This window comes from Rattus rattus, chromosome 11, assembly GCF_011064425.1.
Source record: "Rattus rattus isolate New Zealand chromosome 11, Rrattus_CSIRO_v1, whole genome shotgun sequence".
Taxonomy (NCBI): Eukaryota; Metazoa; Chordata; class Mammalia; order Rodentia; family Muridae; genus Rattus; species Rattus rattus.
Window position 1 is genome coordinate 78,059,204 of NC_046164.1, and position 20,676 is coordinate 78,079,879.

At 45.6% G+C, this 20,676-nt stretch overlaps 2 protein-coding genes across 3 annotated transcripts in view; both read right to left on the reverse strand.

Annotated features, from left to right (window-relative positions):
* Positions 1-788: 788 nt before the first annotated feature.
* On the reverse strand, positions 789-11,909 carry Hus1 (HUS1 checkpoint clamp component). 2 transcript variants are annotated; one of them, XM_032916705.1, is made up of 8 exons: positions 11,818-11,909; positions 11,280-11,407; positions 11,023-11,199; positions 9,009-9,116; positions 7,936-8,010; positions 3,448-3,547; positions 2,664-2,783; positions 789-1,117 (listed from the first exon to the last, which is right to left on the reverse strand). In XM_032916705.1, exons 1-8 carry the CDS (start codon positions 11,867-11,869, stop codon positions 1,035-1,037), a joined length of 843 nt encoding a protein of 280 aa, XP_032772596.1. In that variant the 5' UTR covers positions 11,870-11,909; the 3' UTR covers positions 789-1,034. The 2 variants fall into 2 exon arrangements, with proteins under 2 accessions (XP_032772596.1, XP_032772595.1); XM_032916704.1 differs by lacking the exons at positions 789-1,117; positions 2,664-2,783; positions 11,818-11,909 and adding an exon at positions 11,476-11,544 and having other exon boundaries at positions 3,114-3,547.
* Positions 11,910-18,562: 6,653 nt separating this feature from the next.
* The window catches only part of Sun3 (Sad1 and UNC84 domain containing 3), a 33,015-nt gene continuing 30,901 nt past the window's right edge, over positions 18,563-20,676 (reverse strand). The window contains exons 9-10 of the mRNA XM_032916838.1: positions 20,414-20,506; positions 18,563-18,969 (exon numbers count right to left, since the gene is read on the reverse strand). Coding sequence (XP_032772729.1) covers positions 18,850-18,969; positions 20,414-20,506 — 213 coding nt within the window. The 3' untranslated portion in view covers positions 18,563-18,849. The remainder of the gene's footprint in view (positions 18,970-20,413; positions 20,507-20,676) is intronic.

Genomic DNA, 20,676 nt, shown 5'->3' on the forward strand with positions numbered 1-20,676 from the left:
AGTGAGGAATCACGTTGCCCTCTCCAATTCAGGAGCAGACATACGCTCATCGCTTCAAATGTGACAGCCAAGCTCAGACTGCAAACACAAGGTTTTATAGATGGGTAGACCTGAAACTTGGGAAGATTTATGCAAAATTGTGGTATAAAGGACTGGAGATACAGTTTGGCACAGAGCGCTTGCCTAGCATGTACCTAGTCCTGGGCTGGATCCTGAGTCCTACAGAACAGGGAAGTAAGTTATAACCTAAAGCCAAAGTGGGCTCAGGCAGAAAGTACAAAACGGACAAGTTCAAGATGGGAACTGTGTGCGGTCGGGTGGGTTTCTGGGTCCTTTAGACTCCGAGGGACCCATTGTTCCAGGCTGGAGGCTCTGCAGGCCGTGAGAGTCAGTGGACCTGAATCTTCAGTAACCTTGCAAGGCTCCACATGCTGCAGCTGTATACTCAGTGTGGTGAGAAACCGGGCACGCTGCAGGCTCAGAGGGGCCGTCCATCTTGTACTGAGCATCCAGATGTGTGGGTGGGAGAAATGAGCACAGTAAAATCTGAAAGCACACAGCTGTGCTATACCAGGGAAGGAGCTGGAAGCTACCTGGGTGGCGCTCCTGTGAATTATGACTGCGACATGAATTTTACAGATATGATAACTTTTGCAACTGTAGTAACAAACTGCTACTCAGATTTTCGATAGGAATGGGGGCAGCTCAGTGGCAGAGCATGCGCTCAGCACAGGAGGTCCTGGTCTCATCTCCCACACCAAAAGAAAACAAAACAACAAAAACCCTATAAAAAATAAATTCTCTTTTCTTCTTAATGGCTTAAAGGGCGAAGGGGTTGGTACTGAGTCATATGAAGGAATGACTATCCGACTGTGTTTCAGGACTTCCATTTGTGTTTAAAGCAGCATAGGGAGAGAAATGAGCCCAGTTCAAATGTGAGGTACTGTGCGGACAGGCAGCTGACTGACCATATCGTCCAGTGCTTCTCTCATCACGACAAAGTCCTCTGTCCTCCTGGGTCAGCTGAGATGGTGCTAGGACAAGGCTGGGATGAAATACTGAAGGGAGACGTCTTCCAGGAGCAGATCAAAGTGAATAGTTCTGTTATTGACGATATCTAGGAGGAAAAGACCCAGATGTCAGAGAGAGTTTCATCCCCACCTATCACAAGGCTTATCTGCCACGGCCACCTCTTATGCTTGGTGTCTCTTCCCTCTGAGGGCTCCAGAGGGTCACAGCATAGGTCACGGCCACCCACCGGGGACAGAGTGGGAGGTGAAGAATGAAGTTGCCCAGACTTTAGGGGGAAAAAAATCAGGCCAATTTAACCAAATTAACCTTCCTGGTAAAAGCATGTACTCGCCATGAGGTGACCAAAGTACATGGGCAAGGTCTGAGTGTTTGTGCCCTGTGCACACTGGGATAGGCTCTACCGCAAACCATCAAACTCTTCTATGGGTTCTGATCCCATAGCCTCTCGGAGGCTCTTCTGTGGTTTCTCACTCTGTGCTGGCTAGCTTCATGTGAATTTGATACAAGGTAATCATCAGAGAGAGGAGAGCCTCAGTTGAGAAAATGCTCAAGACCGGGCTCTAGGCAATTAATTAGTAATCATGGGTGAGGGCCCAGACCACAATGGGTGGTGCCACCACTGGGCTCACGGTCCTGGGATCTATAAGCAAGCAGGCTAAGCAGGCTACAAGGAGACGCCACTCCTCTGCAGCCTCTGCGTTAGCTACTGCTTCCAGGTTCCTGTCCTGGCTGCTGTGGCAGTGAATCGTGCTGTGGAAGTGTGACCAGATAAACCCTTTCCTCTCTAAGCTGCTTTTGGTCATGGTGCTTCATGACAGCAATGGTAACCCTAACTAGAACACATCTTCTTTTGTTTTTGTGTGTTGTGTGTGTGTGTGTGTGTGTGTGTGTGTGTGTGTGTGTGTGTGTCATTTAGAAAGGCTGGTCCTTGGCAGAGCTACCCAGAACTCTGTTTTATTATTTTACGGTCTAGTCCCAGATCATCTTCCTCAGCCTTGCTGACTAATGGATGAGAGGTCAGCCTGGCAGCTTTCCACAGAGGGAAGGATGTCACATTCAGGCCATTTCCTATGCCTTTCCTTAAAACAACAAAAACAAACACAAAGCCAAGGACACACAGAGCCTTGGGAAGCTCTTGGAAACGGCCTAGCTCAGTGGGGCGAGCACGTGAAGAGAAGCAGAGCAGGGTGTAACCTCCGAGTCAGGGCCAGGCCCAAATCATGAAGAACCAACACCTGAGGAGGAGACTGTGTGGTGAGGAGGGCAGGCGGGCGCTGAAAGGAACGAATTTGAGCTGAGGCTCAGATCTAAGCCAAAGCGTATACAGGACTGGTTATGTAAAAGCCGACAGACTCGGCTGCTGTGAGTCAGCCCTGTCCTGACAACCGCAGGCACAGAGCCCACTGCTGACAGCAGCAGCTGCAGCCACAGCCGGTCCAGCATGGCTACCAGCTTTCTGGCTCTACAGCGCTCGGCATCAGTCTTCTTCAGCATCTCCAGACACCTCCGGCTGGAGGAAACTTTCAAGCCTGACTGTCCCAGGGAGCTCGAGTGCCCAGAACTGGGCATGCTTGCCCATGTAGGACTGTGTGCGTATCACACAGGAGCTGAGTAGTGGCGAACAAACTCACTGCACACCGCCTTGGTGGGAGCCACTTGCTGTCCGGCAAGAAACTGGAGGAGTTTCCTTATGTCGATGTGCACCTTGGCCATGTCGTCTGGGTGTCTGTTTTGAGAGACACTGTCAGAGGCTGCAATGACATGAATGGTTTTTCTTTTTTAAGTCCAACATCCCCCTAACAAGGAACTCAGAAATGTGCATGGTGCTTACTTACTGACTGATAGGCTCTACAGCTCTTTTGAGCAGCCTTGTAGACTGCAACTCGTGAATGTCACTCATTCAGCAGACATCTGAACTAGTTAAAATACTGTAATTTGACACCAAAATAACTCCTGTCAGGGCTGGGGAGGTAGCTCGGCGGTGGATCGCTTCTCTGGCATGCAGAGGCCATAGACGCAGTGAGTATTCTGAACACACACACACCACCAAGAACACCGAGGTCATCCACACGTATGGGCTTCGCTTTCCTGGAGCTATGTGTCCCTCACTACAAAATAAATGTTTCTTGCGGGGCTAACAGTAATATTTGTGCCTATAAAGAAGCAAATCTGGAATAACCAATTATACCTGTCACAGTGACAAAGGAAGAGCTTGGAAGTCAGTGTTTTTGACCTGAATCCCAAAGGAGGGAGCAGCCTTCTGCCTGGTAACTGCCTAGCTAACTGCCCTACTGCGTCACAGGGACAGGGAGCATAACCTTAGCCCCTTCCCAGAGTGCAGCATGTTCATGGAGAACTCAACGGACAACGAAACAATTCTATTAGAAGCAAAATATAGCCCATAAGAAAACTCACGTAGTAGAGGGTTTTCAAGATCCTTAAAGTGCGTTGTCACACATACTGACTCAGTTTCTATCTTTAGGTTTAGTTCTCCTTTTAGGTTTGCTTCAATAACCTGCAAATTGAATAAAATTCAATATTAAAAGGGGGAAAAACAACAATGTGGTACCAGCTTCAGCAAAAGCCAGGTAACAAGGCAAGGACACAAACCTCGGAACGCCTCACAGGGCACTGACGCCTCTAAGGCGTCAACCACTGAGAGCCATTCTGAGAGCCCAGATCACAGAAATCCCCTAAAACAACAATACCTCCCTAGTGGAAAACTCAGCCTGGCAAAATGGTTCAGACACTGCTGAGGCGCTCTGCCAAGGATCAGGGCTCTGGAGGCCCAGCAAAGTGAGGAGGGCCGAGTGGGGGAAAGGGCTGCTCCCTTACAGCAAGCATGGAAGGACCCTAACGAATAGGATGAATGCTTCGGCAGAGGAGAGGAAGGAAGTTACATGGGGAGAGGTAGAGCAAGCATGGATCAGAGTCTGGAGAGTCAAACCATCAAAACATGCATCCCTTCAGAGACGCCTGTCTCTGCCTTTCTCATTGAAGCAAGAAGCAACTGACATGGTGGGCTGTGTCTACGGCTCTTGCAAGGAGAGCCCCCGTCCTCACATTCTATGCATGAGAATCCCCAGGGTCTGGCTAAGATGGAGTGCTGGACTCAGGCGTGTACCCAGGCTCCATACTTCTGACCAGTGTCCAGGGCATGCTCACAATGCTGCCTGTCTTCCCACCACACCCACTCACGACGCTCGATGATGTGTGCCCCACTGGAGGTGATTTCAGATGCGATCCTGGAAACAGCTTTCCTGGAGCAGCGTAGGGAAGAGCGAAGAAAGGCTTTGGAGGAGAAACACTGCGAGGAGGTGGGAAGCCTTTGGAGTGTTCCTTAGGGTAAGTGAAACCTGGTGCTGGAGACATTATCTCTAAAGGGGCAGCAGTCCAGCCGTCACAAGCATTTTCTTGTTCTGATGAATTTAGAGGTAGTTTATAGCAGGCACCAGTACAAATTAGTCAGAGGCCAACTGGTGGCACTTGGTGGTGACTAAGCCAGTCACTGAGAAACGTAAGTCTTATCTTGGTGCTTAGGAAACTGGGTATGTGGATTCGCATGATAGTCCAAGAAACTGTGACTTAAATCACCTCAGTTACTGAAAGCAGTGTTAACATGGAAACTTCTTATTCCAAGGAAATTACTTGAGTAGAAGGCTATGAGCTTGGGGAACTCAGTATATGTCAAAAGCTCAAAAAAAAGAACTTAATCTGACTTCAAAGAACCTAACTTGTTTTGTCTCTAGAATGAGGAAGATTTGGAGTTCAGAAATGTTAAGGAACAAGCTTGGAAGACTGTGGGGCCAGGAACCATGGGACAGAGAGGAGTCAGGAGCAGAGGTGGGGTCAAGTGGGGTCCAACCCTGGAAATCTCATCTTGAGAGTGGTAGGAAGTTAAGACCACTCCCTCCCCAGCTTCGGACGTGGTCCTGCACCCCCAACCTTTGCCCACACCAGAGGACGTCACCAGGTTAAACTCCCCCTCTCTTATAAGGTCTTGTTCATCAAGCTCCTGGAACTCCTGCCTATCCAAGTGACCACCTGGCCCCAACCAATGCTGAACACCCACCTCATAGCCTCTACTCAGGGTCAAAGGTTCAAAACGCCTCTGCTCCTCACATTAATGAGCTGCTCTCTGAAGCCTGTTTCTCATGCTCACCGGCCTCCTAAGGTCTCCATCACCCCTGGTTATTCTCACCTCCCTTCTCTGGATCCCTGGTTGTGGTTATGTAGTCACTAAGGGAGAGGAAGTGGGGTGAGAAGGACAGGGGACACCACACTGACCAGTTCCCAGGTGTGCTAGTGCTGCGTCCTGATGCTCTGGGCCAGCAGGGTGCCTTCCTGTCCTCTCACTTACCCAGGACCCTCTGCCAGCAACGCACACAGGATGGTCCTGCTGACATAGGTGTTCCTGTTGGCAGAACACTGACAGCAGACTGTATGGTACCCTACAGACCAGGTAGCCAGCTACTAACAACCAAACCAGAAACGAAGTGTGCCTTGAACAGGTTGGCAAACCTCCCTTCAGATAAAAGAACCAGGATGGGCATGGTTGGAACTTAAGGAGAAAGGAGATTGCTGTGAGCTGTGGCAACAGTACCAGAGCAGGGAGAACAGGAATTGAAGAGTGGGCCCCGTGGGGAATGAGTGAGTGTCAGAGCTGAGTCCTCTCTCCCGGTTGTTCTGTCAGGACTGCTGCTCTGTCCTGGTAGGCAGCAGCCTCGCTGGCCCCCCTAAGTCTGGCTTCAGCTATCACACATGCAGTATCCTTCGTACAGGACTCAGTCATGATCCCCTACTGAAGGCTGTCTGTGCACGAGTGGGCTTCACTATAAAGGTGGAGATGGACCAAGATGATTCCCTAACTTTGCAAGTTCTTTATTCCACAAAGTATTAAGACTCTCCCAGAGACACCTACTTAGTTCTTCAGACTCTGGCTCTCCAGGTACACAGAGAGACCTCATTAAGCAGTTGGCCACTCTAGCTCAGTAACTTCCTGTTAGCATTTTCCCAGCACAGAAGAAAAACAACTACCACCACTCTCACTGAAGCCCCCCCTCATTCTCCACTTTGCTGACCGGCTTCTCAGAACAGAAAGAACAAGCAAATAGATACATCAATTAGTTACCTGACTTCCCTCTGGGCCTCCTGAACCTCCTACAAGTTCCAGGGTGCCTTAGAAGAAGCCAGCCTGGCAACCAGAGCAATCCCATGGCAGCGACAGTGAACACTACTGCCAGCACAGTGCGTGCCACTTCCAGAAACTGATTTCCCTTCAGATGGCAGCTATGAAGGCTAAGGAGAGTCTCCAGTAGGACAAGCTCATGGCAGCACAGCGCTGAAGTGAGAACGCAAGAGAAAGATGACTAAGGACAACAAAACACTTCCTAGGCTTCAAAAGCCTTTTGTGATGTAAAGATTCCTACAAGAGCTAAAAGCTACAAACCATAGACAGACACAAAGAAGCTAAGTAACAAGGAGGGCCCAAAGGGTAGGGGGTAGGAGGGTGAGGAATGCTTGAATCTCATTGAGAAGGGGAAAGAGATTAGATATTGGGAGTGGAGAGAGGAGGGGAACTGGGTCAGGAAGGGGGTAGGGATGAAGAGGATGAGACGGGGGTGGGGGGAAGAGGGAGAGAGTTCTAGAAAAGACAACTGGACTGGGGGCGGGGCGGGTGGGGAGAGTATCTCTAGGACAAGCTTGAAACCTAGGACAGTGGAAACTCCAAGGAATCTGTAAGAATGACCCTACCTAAGACTCTTAGCAATGGGAAGACAAGGGGCCTGAACTAGCCATCTCCTGTAACTAGGCAAAAGTTCCAATGGAGGATTGAGACACAAACCCAGTCACAAAACCGTAGACCCTCAATTTGTGCTGCCTACAAGATATGCAGGGGTAAAACTTGTACAGGACTTGAGGAAAGGGGCAACCAATGACTGGCCCAGCTTGAGACCCATGTCATGAGAGGGAGTCCACCCTTAACACTGTTAATGATATTCTGCTATACTAGCAGACAAGAACCTAGCATAACTGTCATCAGAGAGGCCTTGTCCAGCACCTGAAAGAAACTGATGTAGAGACCCACAGCCAGACATTAAGTAGAGCCCGGAGAGTCTGTGGAAGGGAAGGAAGGACTGAAGGAGCCAGATAGGTCAAGAATGATACAGAAAACCCACTGAATCCGCCAACCTAGGCCCACAGGGGCCTATAGAGACTAAACAGCCAGCCAGACAGCATGCACAGGACCGACCTTGGCCCTGTGCATATGTAATAGTTGTGCAACTGCGTCTTCCTGTGTGCACAGGGGCTATCTGTGACTCTGCTGTCTGCCTTTAGATCCCTTTCCCCTAACTGGGCTGCCTTCTCCAGCCTCCATAGGGGAAGATGCACCTGTTCCCACAGCACCTTAATATGCCAAGGTTGCCTGGTATCCAGGGAATATCTCCCCTCTTCCTGAGAGGAAAGTGAGAAGGCAGGAGACGAAGGGGAGGTGACAGGGAGGGACTGGCAGGAGAAGAGGGAGCCGAAGCTGTGCTGCAATGGAATGGAACATAATGTACTCGGGACGTGACATAAGTAAGTGAATTAATAACAATAATAAAACCTGCAGTGTTCTGTCCGAATTACAAGAAGCAAAATACCAGAACTGTTGACTGTGCTCCTGATATACTATAAACATGAGAGATTAAAGGCAAGTTGAACGCTTTCCCCAGTGAGTAAGAGCTAAAAGGTCCCTAGAGGCCAAGCTCTGTCCTTCCCCGTGGGGCCTTAGTGAAGAGAAACCTTGTGTCTCAGGCGACGGAGCGCCTACCCCGGGGCCTAGAGTGAGCTGCCTCCCAGGACGAGCCGAGCACAGAGCTAGGCTCACTCGCAGTCTTTTCTGAAGGAGTAATAACTTACAAGGTGATTGCTGATGTTCCTCATTTTATCCACGACACTCTTCATTGTCTTCAAGGCTGGTAGACAAATACTGACCTAAAAACAAGTAGGAGAAATCACAAGCCTTAGGAATCATAACACAGTCTATAATGACAGGTATTCAATCAACAGCTATGAATGACGCTCATATTTAAAAACTCAGAATCACATTTTAAAAAAAAAAAATCCAAATAAAGTTGCTTTAAAACTTTAAAAACGTCGCTAACTCAGTCAAGCAAGTAAAGATACCTGAATACCTGGCTCTGGTTACCATGGCGACCATACTCCCAAGGGCATTGTTATGGTTCGAGAAGGAACACAGTACTTCAGCTGAGATGCCCACACGCAGGTCCAAGGGGAATGCACGTCAAGTGCTGAGCGGGAAGCCTTCCTCTGGGAAACATTTATAGGACTCAGGGGTCTTTGGTGTACTGTGTTTAAGAGTACAGCCAGACAGCATCACCTCTCGTTTGAACTGTCTTACCAACAGAGCTGTCTGCAATGCTGGCTCCCCTCAACCTGTACAGACTTTCTAATGACTGTCAGCTGCACATTTCATTCACTCCCTGAGTAATTTCCTTTCACATAGGCAAGGCAGAGGACCAGTCGGCATCCTCTTTGCTTGCATCGGCTCTGAGGTTCCTAGAAGTGCCATAGCCAACCTAAGCCTCAAGTCAACAAAATGCCTTTTCTGGCTCCTTCATCAAGGCCTATGAACCATTGGTGCTTACGGCCCAGGGTCATGATAAACACAGACTGTCTTCCAAAGCACAGCTTAGGCTGTTTTCTTTTGTATGTAGGCCGTCACTGAGCAAAGGCACTTGCCCTCCAGGACGGAAAGTGTGCCATTTCTAAATGGGTATCAGTTCTTTTCCAGGATTTACAGATATAGCGAAAGGCACTTACTCGCATCTGGAGTCTTGTTAAACGACTCGCATTCTTTTCAGAAACTATACAACTTCAAATAAAACACACTGTAAGACCAACTAGCATTAGAGAATTCAATCCCTGCCCTTTACTGTGTGTTCAACCACTGGACTGCAGACAACACTTACATCAGAGTCTGGGATGGAGGGTTCTTGTAAGTCCTTCCACAGTCTTCTCGGAATAACCTTTATGGGGATATCATGTACCACAATTCGACTACTGCTTGATGAAGACAACTGCTAAGAAAAAAAGAGAACAGTTTATGCTGTCAATGCTAAAACAAAGCCAAAACACAAGAACTGATGCTAAACATTTTCAGGTCCGACTAAGATGTTCTTAATCCGTTCACTCAAACTGCATTCAATCAATGCTCTTGGTGTGCGGTGCCTGTTCTACTCAGGGTCCTGTGAGTCTCCCAACAGTGTGGTGACTGAGACAAAATGGATGGACAAGAGAGCAGGCAACCACAGATGTACTGGATACTCATCGGAGCCTGAGGAAAGCACATCAGCGACGAGGCTGAAAGGTGATGGTGGGGAGGAGTGAGAACCTTTGGGGTGCTGCCTCAGAGGACATCAACACTAGAGAGGCAGAGGACTGTCAAGAAGCTGAAGGTAAGGTGACAGGGTTTCAGTCAGAGGAACAGTATCAGCTTTTGTAAACCTGGGAGACAGAAAGAGGCAAATCCGCCAGGCCACATCCTCGGTGTGCTTCAGCTTTTGCAACACTAAAAGGATAAACCATGTTTATTACTAGAAGCATTTCTAAAACTCGAAAACCAAAGTACTGCTGGGCAGTGGCGCACATCTTTGATTCCAGCACTCACGAGGCAGAAGCAGGTGGATCTCTGTAAATTCAAGGCCAGCCTGGCCTACATAGTGAATTCTAAGATAGTCAGAGCTGCATCATGAGAATCTGTCTCAAAACAAGATAACAAAACAAACAAACAAACAAACAAAAAAAACAAAACAAAAATTTTTGCATTCTTACTTAGAAAAGTATCGAATACTACCATCTTGCTTTTGCTTAAGAAACTAAATAAATCCACGAAGCAGTGGTGCATGCCTTTAATCCCAGCATCTGGGAAGTAGAGGCCGGTAGATCTTTGAGTTTGAGGCCAGCCTGGCCTACAAAGCTAGTTCCAGGACAGCCAAGGCAACAAAGAAACCATATCTCAAAAACCAAAACAAACAAAAGAACTAAATAAATCCAAACGTACAGTTACACGGAATGCTCTAAGAACACATACAAATTATGAAGGCATGCAATTTAACTTCTTGAAATTAATTAACAGCTTGAAAACAAATGCAATATTGGTCCACAGAGCACGTAAGAAAGGAAGGCTGTACAAATAAGGAAGACCCAAGTGGGTTGGGGCGAGCACTGAAGGAAGGGAAGGTCCTGGAGAAAAACTCCACACGGAAAGCCCAACCAATGTCACTGGTACGGGAGTTGGGCAAAAAAGACATACCTAGAGAGGCGCTCAGAAGCTAATAATTGATGGTTTGGCTCCAAGATTGCTTGAACCATACGTGAAAGACCATGAACAAGTTAGGAATGAAAAAGTCCATCTTATACACGTGCTTTTGTGTATTCTGAGGAGAGGGCTGTGCACTACACTCATCTGGTAGTAGCATCTAGGACAAATGTGTTACTGAAGTATGAGGACTGTTTAAGAATATCACAGAAGACAGGAGACGAGGGGGCAATGTTAAGGTGAAAATGGAAACATCTAGACAAGGTGACAACACTCTAGAAGAAAGAGATGCTGTTAGCAGTTTCACTGTTTGGGAAAAGCGGTATCTCATAGAACATTGTACCATCATGACTGTTGATAAATGACTATAACAATTGCACATTTCTCATGCATAAGTTATGAACCAGATCTTCTATTTTATTTTATTTTGATACAGGGTCTTTATGTCGTCCTGGAACTTACAGAGATCTTCCTATCTCTGCTTCCTGAGTGGTGCCATTAAAGACATGTACCACCATTCTAGACTCAGATCTCATATTTTAAATAGAACTAATTCACTTTTACGAATATTGTTTGAAAGCTCGGGCTGGTAGCCATCTATATACCGCCTAGACCAAGGCACTTGTAAAAAAGGAAAAGTCAGAAATCCTTTTCTTTCCACTTACCAGCTCTACGGACACGGTTAGACAGGGAAAGTGCTTGTTAGTAAGCTTGATTTTCAAGGCTCTGGCGTTCTGGGCAGTCTTCAAGGCTCGAGCTAAGTTTTCCGACGTTAATTCTAAATAAATCTCATTGTTTTCTTCAGAGACTCCTTCCATTTGGAATTCACTAAAAAAGTTCTCCTGCAGGACAGAAACAGGCATTTGTAGCCTTCCCAGCATGCTTAGCTGGAGACCAGGGTCACCTGGGCTCTCCTGCTCACCTGCTCCAGCTCACACCACATGCTCACGCCTCCACTGGCCAGCTTGTCACAGAGGATGAAGTTCAGCTTCTCTGGGCTGATGCGGAGGGTGCAGGTTTTGGCAAGCTTGGCTATCATGTTACTGACTCCTACAACGAGGGGGTACACAGTTAACTAAGCAGCATCTTGTGGAACGAACTTCTAGCTCACAGATCACCTTTGGACGTCCTGCCAGTCTCCCAACATCCTGCGAGAGACAGCCCACAGCACCAGAGTTCAAGACGGAAACAGAATTTCTAAGGAAACAGTCTCAGAAACCAACTGACAACCGGGAGCCGGGCGTACATTCCACAGAAACGTAAGATCAGCCAGACACTGCAGCACAGAACTGCTAGCAAGGTTAGGCAAACTCCGGGCGGAAAGAGGAGTGAGTGAGGGCAGCAAAGGAAAGGTCCCCGTTAGCCCTCCTTCCCTCTTAGAGCCGCCCTCACCCCGCCAGTCCTCTCACAGGGGCTGCAGCCACACTCTCCGCTCGCTCCCCGAAGCCCTGCCAGCTCACGTGTAAAGTGATTCAGACAAGCCAGGTCCACAATCTTGGCACGAAACTTCATGGCGGATACCAGGCCGAGGGCGGCGTCAGTCCAAGGCGTACCAAAGTCCCTCCCCGAGCTTCCCGGCGGGGAAACACGGACGCGCGCACAGTGGTTCCGCCCGGACCGTGCGGCCGGAGAGGTCCGCCCACTACCCGCCCTGGATTAAGTTAGGCGCGCTCGCTCGCCCACCCACACTCTCACACCCCGAAGGCTGCAGGGAACCGGATCCGAAAAGTTTAGATACTTGGCAACACAGCGTTTTAATGTTTTGAAAATTGTTTGAAATTGTTTTTTTTAAATTTTGAACACTTTACTTAGTAGTTACCTCTAAAAACAGATGTAGTGAAATGATAATTCTGCACCTTTGTCTCAAAAGAAACTGAACGGAACCTATAAAATACTTATTAGCCCCAGCTAATGGGGGTGCTTAGGCAAGAGGATCTCAGATTGGAGACCTGTCTGGATGTCTTAATGACGTTATGCCAACAAATATTATTTTAAAATGAAAGAAGGAAGGGGGACAAAGAGGAGGAGGAGAATGAAGAGAAGGAGGAGGATGAAGAGGAGGAGGAAGAGGAGGAGAATGAAGAGGAGGAGGAAGAGGAGGAGGAGGAGAAAAAAGAAGGAAGGAGAAGAAAAAGAGGAGAAGAAAGAGGAGAAAGAGAGAACACGAGTGGACTTGCTGAAAAGGATTGTGACCTTTGCACTAATCCCAGTACCACAAACAAACAAAAGCCCTCTTAGTGTAGCAGTCTTAGAATTGTTTTAAAAGAATTTTAGACCCAGAATAGAATATTTTGGTTTTACGAGGATTATACCTGTAAAAATTTAAAATGGTGTTGGGATTAATGTCCCCCACCCCAGCTCCCCACTTTCATGGTAAGCACTCTTTCCAGTGCACCACATATCCAAACAAAATATTCTGACGGCTCAGCTGGTAAAAGTGTTTAGCATGAAGGCCTGAGTTTGGGCCCTGGAATCCCAGGTGTAATTTCAAAAGTTGTTCTCTGACTTCTGTATGTGACTTGTGTATGCATCAGCATGCTCACTTCCACACAAAAACAGTAAAGAAAGATGTTTTTCCAAAAACTGTCTTTACCTTGAGACACAGAGTTAAGATATTAATAAAACAGCTGATGGTGCAGATTACTGGGAAAGTAAAAAATAGAAAAATATATATAACAGGAAGCTATACTCCACACTCTGACATAGAAGTGATTGGCAAGCCAAATGTCATTAATTTTGAAATATCAAATGTCACAAGAAGTAAGGTAATTGTTACATATATTGTGTGGTTAAAGGCTGTATTGTCTGTGTGTTCGTGCATGTACATGGGTCGTCCATGCCTTGGAGCCCATGGGAAGGTCAAAGGGGAATCTCTGGTTCCAGTACTAAACAACCATCTTGTTTGAGTCGGTCTGTCTTTGCTGTCAGCTGATGAATAACCTAGGCTAGCTGAAACATAGCTCCCGATGATTCATCTATTTCTATTTCCCATTTCACCATAGGAGCAATAGAATTTCAAATATTAGCTAAATCCATTTGGCGTGTGTGTGTGTGTGTGTGCATGTGCGTGCACGCGTGAGTGTGCTAAGTGAGGATTTGAGCTTGATTTCCTGTGATTCAAGGCAAGTGCTTTATCCACTGAGCCATCTCCCCAGTTCCAAAAGACTGTATTTAAAAAAAAAACTTTGTAAGAAGAGCTATTATATCTGATCTTTAATATAAACAGCTTAATATTATGTAATAAAATGGCAACACATTTTAAAAATATTCCTAAGAAGAGATTTATGTAATGATGATGATAGTGTGTTCCTTACTGATGAGTCTCAGGAAACATAAGAATTTTACTTAACAAAAATATAAGAAAACTCTGATAATCTTTTCATAGAAGAAAATGCTAATAATATATTCTAGCAATTAGGCTAAGTAGGTTTAGAAATCGAAGCCAGTGATTTCAGAGCTGATAATTAAATATATTGACATTCCATATTTTCCTTCCAAATGATTTTGTTGACAAAAGAAAAAACACTCTAGAGAGTTCCGGAAGTCATATATGCCAGAGCATTTTCTAGTGCAATGTCTGCTTGTTTTTTTCCATCTAGCCAGTAAATGGATTTTTGATTTTATAAAGGCCAAATCTCCAGGGTGAGCAATTCAGTCACATGAGGATCTGTGGAGCAATGTTGGTGTTGTGTTTACTTACTGGGGAGGAAAACATCTTACCTGATCTGGTCTCAGGAAAGGAAATACATTACACAAAGAAAGTTATTCAGTGTATACAGCTAGAGGTCAGAGAAGACCCTTAGAGCTGCGGGGATATACAACCCGGGTTGGCTACATGCCTTTACTAACTGTCACCCAAAGCTGGCATGGCAGTGCCTGTCAGTCCTTCTTCACTAGTCTCAGGGGGAGAAGAGACTAATTTATTTGCAGGCTTGTTAACGGTTAGTGTCGGAAAAATTGCCCCAGAGGGAAAGAATGTGGCATCACTCAGAAGTTCTACGGCAAATCTGGAAGTCAATATTTGTCTTAATTTCTACACGAGAAAACTGTGAGGCAGAAACTTAGACTGTAGAGGTGGCATGAGCAAACGTCTCTTTGAGGACCACTGTCACCTAAGGAGTTTGTTTCTACTTAAGCAGTCGTTCAACAGACTCCTTATCTTGTGCATGTCAAATAAAAATTCCCTGGGTTTTTAAAATTGCATGTGTGAGACCTGGCAGAACACTTAGGCAAACTGCAGAGGGATGAAGACTCGAGAAGGAGAATCACACCCAACCCAGGAGGAACTAAACCAATATTTGGTGGATGTGGACCATGGGAACCAGTGTTGACTGAAAAGGTGCACCTAGGTTGAACACTCTGCAGACTGATTAACTGCTTAGAACTTCCTCGGAGGGTTATTAGTATTGCTGCCTTGAGAATGCATTAGAAAGACGCGACTGTGTGGTGTGAGTGGCTGACATGTTTCCATCTGAAGATCTCATTTGCAGTGCCGTTATTTATGTAGAATTTTTGTGCCTCTGTAGGCCCTAGCCAATATCATCCAAGAATTAGCTCTGGGTTTATTAGGGTTTTTATGACTTCACTGCCCATTTGTAAATATTTTACCGTGTTGTATTTGAGATTTATCATATTGTCCAGTAATAAACAAAGAAGCAATTTCATTCTCTTAATGGCTAGATAATTGTTTAAGCCATTTGCTTTGTTTCGTTCAGATGTTACGCTTATGTGGTTTGTTCCCGCCCTCGTGTAATTTCTGTTATAAATATTAGTAGGTGGGAGCACTAAGCTGTGATTATAGCTCTGTTGTCCATTAACCGTTTATATGGTTAGGGGATTACAGGTTACCACCACGGTGGACTGACATAAAAGCTAGTTTGGCCAGGTCTTATAAGCTCCTCCCTCTTCCCATGTACTACTCAGTGTTTCCAGACTACCAGCATGAAAGCCACTGACAATAGCATCCTTTGGAAACTGTACCAGAACCAAGGACAGGAAAAAAACAAAAACAAAAACAAAAAAAACAACCCTCTTTTGATTATAACTTACCAATCTGTAGTATTGTAACACCAGCAAGAGGAATCCAAGATTCCTTGTCTGTGAGTCTGCACCTTGCTACATACAGGATACCCCACACAGATATGTCTAGTCTTGGACTTGTCTGCTCCACTGATGTATCGGTATGCTAATACCACATGGTTCTAAGTATTGTTTTAAGTGTTTGTCACGGAACTTTTCCATCTGATATTTCTCTCAGGTTTCCATGAATATTGCAAAGAGATGTGAAACAAGATGGAGAGATATCTGTCACTTGTGTTACCAAGGTCAGTCTTTCTAATAGATTCCCCCCCCCCGAAATAACAGATGCATTGTTATGAAATTTAGATACTTTTGAGGTTTTAAAACCATGCATATTTTGCTCTTCTAAGCCAAATTAACATTAGAACACTGGCATATATGGATGTATATAGAAGAGAGTGACAGTCCCCGCCTGACAATCCCTGTGGAGTAGCTGTATTCATGCCAGTGACCATTGCATACCCACCTTCATTTTCCACCTTCCTCCCTATTTTTTCTTCCCTCACAGAATTTAAAACCAGATCCAGGATGGGTCACTCCACGGGTGACTATTTAAAAATGTAAGTCAAAAGTGAAGAATATCCCTTTTAAAAATGTGAGCCATTTGATAAACAAGGACACAGGAAACATTTCTCCATGTATGTGTTTTGTGTGTTCCATGTCTATGTACATGCCATAGCATGTATGCTCTGGTCTGCATGCCATGATTTGAGGGGTTAGGGTTGGATATTATAGGTTGTTGTGGTGGTTTGACTGTGCATAATCCAGGGAGTGGCACTATTGGAAGTGTGGCTTGTTGGAGTAGGTGTGTGGCCTTGTTAGAGGAAGTACGTCACTGTGGGGTGGGCTTTGAGACCCTCCTTCCTTCCTGGAAGACAGCAGCCTTCTCCTGTCTGTCTTTGGATGTAGAACTTCGACCTACTTCAGCACCATGCCGGCCTGGACACTGCCATGCTTCCTATCATGGTCACCTCAGAACCAGTAAACCAGCCCCAATTAAATGTTGCCCTTATAAGAATTGCCTTAGTCATGTTGTCTCTTTACAGCAATGGAAACCCAAAGACAATTCTCTTCTTCAACCATGTGGGTTCAAGGGATCAAATTCTCCTTGTAATAGTAGCCAGTATTTGCTGGTGAAAATTTGTTTTTTATTTGTTTGTTTGTGTTTATTTTTTCTTTCTTTCTTTTTTGTTTTTTGGAGACTAAGTTGAGTCATGAGATGTTTTTCTGGAAGCTGTCTTATGGAGAGGATATTTTGCTGAAGCAGACATATGAAAGGATATTTTGCTGAGGCAAATGCTTTTGAGGACGTGAGATGTTTGGAAAGAGTGTAAGTATAACCCAACAGACAGTGAACGAGGCTCTTGCATTGGTCCACCTTACGACCTTTTTGCTGGTCTTCATTTGATCTTCGCTTGCTATGACTTCAGAGAGAGAAATGTCCCAAAGGACTTCTCGTGGTGTTCCAGCTGCTTTTTTGACATGCGGACTCTTGTCAATTTGGCAGAACCTCACTGTTTCTGCTGGACTGAGCTGCAGCTTCCGATTAGTGCTTGGTGTTTTAGACTGAACTGCTGGTAAACTGACAGTGAAGATTGGAATTGCTGCAAAGAACTACTTTTAGACAGGTCCACATCCGCCTTGTCTTATTGACCAACTTTCTTCCCTACCTTTGGTTGGTTACCTTTGCTTGGTGGGCTAAAAGGAAGGCTTGAAGCTTTAAAGAACCCTAAATGAAGTAGGCTCTGAACCTAGGCCTACAACCCGTGACTGGCTGAGCCATCCTGATGGCCAAAGCACGTTTCTTATTTGAGACAGGTGTGCCTAATTAATCCTAGACCCACCTCAAACTCAGGTGCTCCCTGCCTCAATTTCCCCAATTTTGGAATCCCAGGTATTCTAACTCTACATACAGAAATAATTTTTTAAAACAAGGTGATAATATTATTTTTCACACAGATACTATCATATTGTTTTTCAGAAATAATTCATTCACATTGCTTCACTGGTAGGGTTGGAACCCAAGGTCTCGCACATGCTGGCCCCATGCATGGTCACTTTCCTGCAGGTGAGCTCCGTTACCCTTTACGGCCTTGTGACTGCTCCATAATTACCATAACTTCCTGATTTTAATTGAGATCGTTATGGTTATAAATTAGGTCAGAAAGGATTGGTGTCTTCACAGCTGAGTCAGGAATGCCCTCTATTGAGACCTTTTAATCATTTTCCGTTGCACGGAGCCTTTCCCACCTTCTCCCTTGTTTTACCTGACGCTTATGACCTTTGCTATGGCTTTTATAAACTATGCCCCTGGTCTGATCATTGTATTTGTGTGTAGCTTTGATTTACACGTGGCTGTTTCACATCTAACAGAAACACTCATTTGTATTTTTTTTTTAAGTATTATATTTATTTGGTGTGGGAGGTCAGAGGACAGTTTAGGGGACATGGTTCTCTCCTTCGGCCACATGTGTTCTGAGGACTGAACTCCGATCATCAGGCTTGGCCACGAAGGCTCTTTACTAGCCAAGCTATCTGGCTGACCCTTCTGTATTTTTTAAAAGAACAGTACACGATTCTGAGGAGTCCATTGAGTTATCTTCGAGTATTCGTGGCCAGAACCTGTCATTGACGTTTATCTCTAGGCTTTACAATTATGTGGCTTCACTTTCACTACCCAAAGCCTGCAGCTCAGGGTTGGGAACAGTGGTGATGCTGGGCTTTGTGCCTGATGTAGGGGATGAATAACTAGAAGTGCAGAAGCCGTGGTGAGGATGACTCCCTTTTTATTTACATTTTAAATGTTATCCCATCTCCTGGTTTCTCCTCCAGAAACTCACTATCCTACACCACCCCCCCACTTCTATGAGGGTGCTCCCTCACCCATCCACTTCTTCCCTCCCACCTCCTCCCCGACACTCCCCTACACTGGAACATTGAGCCTTGACAGGACCAAGGGCCTCTCCTTCCATCGATGTTCGACAAGACGATCCTCTGCTACATATGAGGACGGAGCCATAGGTCCATCCCTGTGTTTTCTTGGGATGGTGGTTTCGTCCCTGGGAACTCTGAGGGGTCTGATTGGTTGATACTGTGTTCTTCTTATGGGGTTGCAAACCCCTTCAGCTCCTTCAGTCCTTTCTCTAATGAGGATGACTTCCTAATGAGACCCTCTTCTACATACCCAATTCACCTCTCAATGCTCAAAGTTAACTACCAAAGGGTGGTGTTGGATTGACTTTCATTGTTTTATTAGTAAAATTCATTCACTTCTTACTGCCTAGTAGGAATGAGTTTGGGGTTTCCCTCCCACTCCCAATCTTTGATTCTTAGGGGTGCAATATGACATAAGGGAATAATAAACATCCTTGGACATTCTGGCTGCACAGCCCCTGCCTTCTGCACCAGCTCCTCTAAGTGTGATCACTGGGGATGCCATGGACTCTAAACCGGTACAAACAAGTATACTTTGGATGTCCCCAGTTGCTAAGGATCTGAAGTTTCACACATAGCAAAGATTCAGAAGCTTCATTCTGGAAACGAAGAAAAGAAAACACGGTGACTTAGTGAAGAATCCCAGTGAGCACTGCGGTAATAACGTGGGAGCCCCCTTCCTTCCCTAATACACGTGCATTCAAACAGAGCACTAATGGGTAGGCAAATGTGTCACTGGAAAGAACGACCCCATGAACAGGTGAATACAGAGAATGAATGTGCTCAAAAGGTCTAGGTACAGCAATGGCTCTCAGTGCTTCTGTCTCTCCTCGTACTTCCTGCTGTGCCATTGAAAACCAGACCTTTAAAACCAACTGTGAAGGCTGAAGTAAAAGAAGCATGAGTTGAAGGCTAGCCTGGGCTACCACAAGCAGGATCCAGTTTCCTAAAATAACATCTAAAACAAAAATAAAACATCCTCAAACAAAGCCCAAAGCCAAATATGAATCCAAGTATGCACGAATATTCAAGTTGGACATAAAACTCTACAAATGTGTTAATGTAGGACAGTCAGTCGTCCTTTGGTATCTAGAAAAATGGCATCCAGAACCTTCTGTTGATGCGTGCTCAAGTCCCCTATATAAAATAGCATAGTATTTGCATACAAGTCAGGATTGGCTCTCCATGTAGTTCCATCTCAAGACATTTCATAATGCAAATTCACAGTGCACATGCTATATAAAGAGCGATGTTGTAGTGTCTGGCATACATCATCAAGGAAAGTCTGTAGGTGCTTAGTACAGTCTTTTGACTCTCCAAAACATCTTTTCCCCATTGATGGTGTGATTGTTTGGGCATTTGGTGGGGGCAGGGGGTGGGGAACTCAGATCACTTTCATTGTTGACCAAGAAGTATTGTAAACACAGATACAACCCTTACAGAGTATGAGACATTTTCTGCCTCTCTCCCATTACTTCCTGTGGTTCGCTTTAAGTGATGAGGACATGTCTTACACACTTTAGTGCAGTTCAGAGAATTTATCGGTTAACAGTTGGTGTTCTCCCTCATTGGCTTAGGAAGAGAAACCTTACCCATGTTATCTAGCATTAAATATTGACTGAGTTCCTCTCTCCCTCTCACAACCCCCTATTATGCCTTCAAAGCCAACCCATTTACTAAAGGTGGATGAGACAGTCACTAGCAAACTGAATTGTGCGTGAGGAAGATTGCTTCCTGTGCATGTGCTGTGTGCACAATTTAAAAGAAAAAAAGGAGTGAGAAATTTAATGTCTGGGGAAATAACAAATGAGATTGAGTTAGAAATCGTCTTTGTAATTGCCCATGTCTTACAATTAATCGTGCCCCGATACCATACAGTTAAAGGACGGGCATTAAGGTACACGCAAGTGTTTGAAGCAGAGGGTGAAAGCTATGGCTCCCTCCTTCAGCTTGGGCTTTAGCTTGGGCTTATGTCATGGCTGTTTCCATGATGGCTCAGTGATGAAGCCAAACCTGACTTAGCATTTCCCCATGGATAATTACCTGGAGCTCAAATGTTTGAACGGTCGCTTCCATCTTCTTATAAATAAACCGACCTAGGAACATTTCTTCTCCCTCACACTTCTTCGTAACACCCTGCAAAGAAAACAACCAGCACAGAGGCTGCAGTGGGCAGCTTCCTGGTTGAAAGAAATGGATGCAGGTGCTCAAGCCAGCAACGGTTCACCTGAAATTGCACGTGCTGGAGCCAGGGAGATAGCTCAGTGGTTAAGATTGCCTGATACGTAAGGCTTGAGTTCAAATCC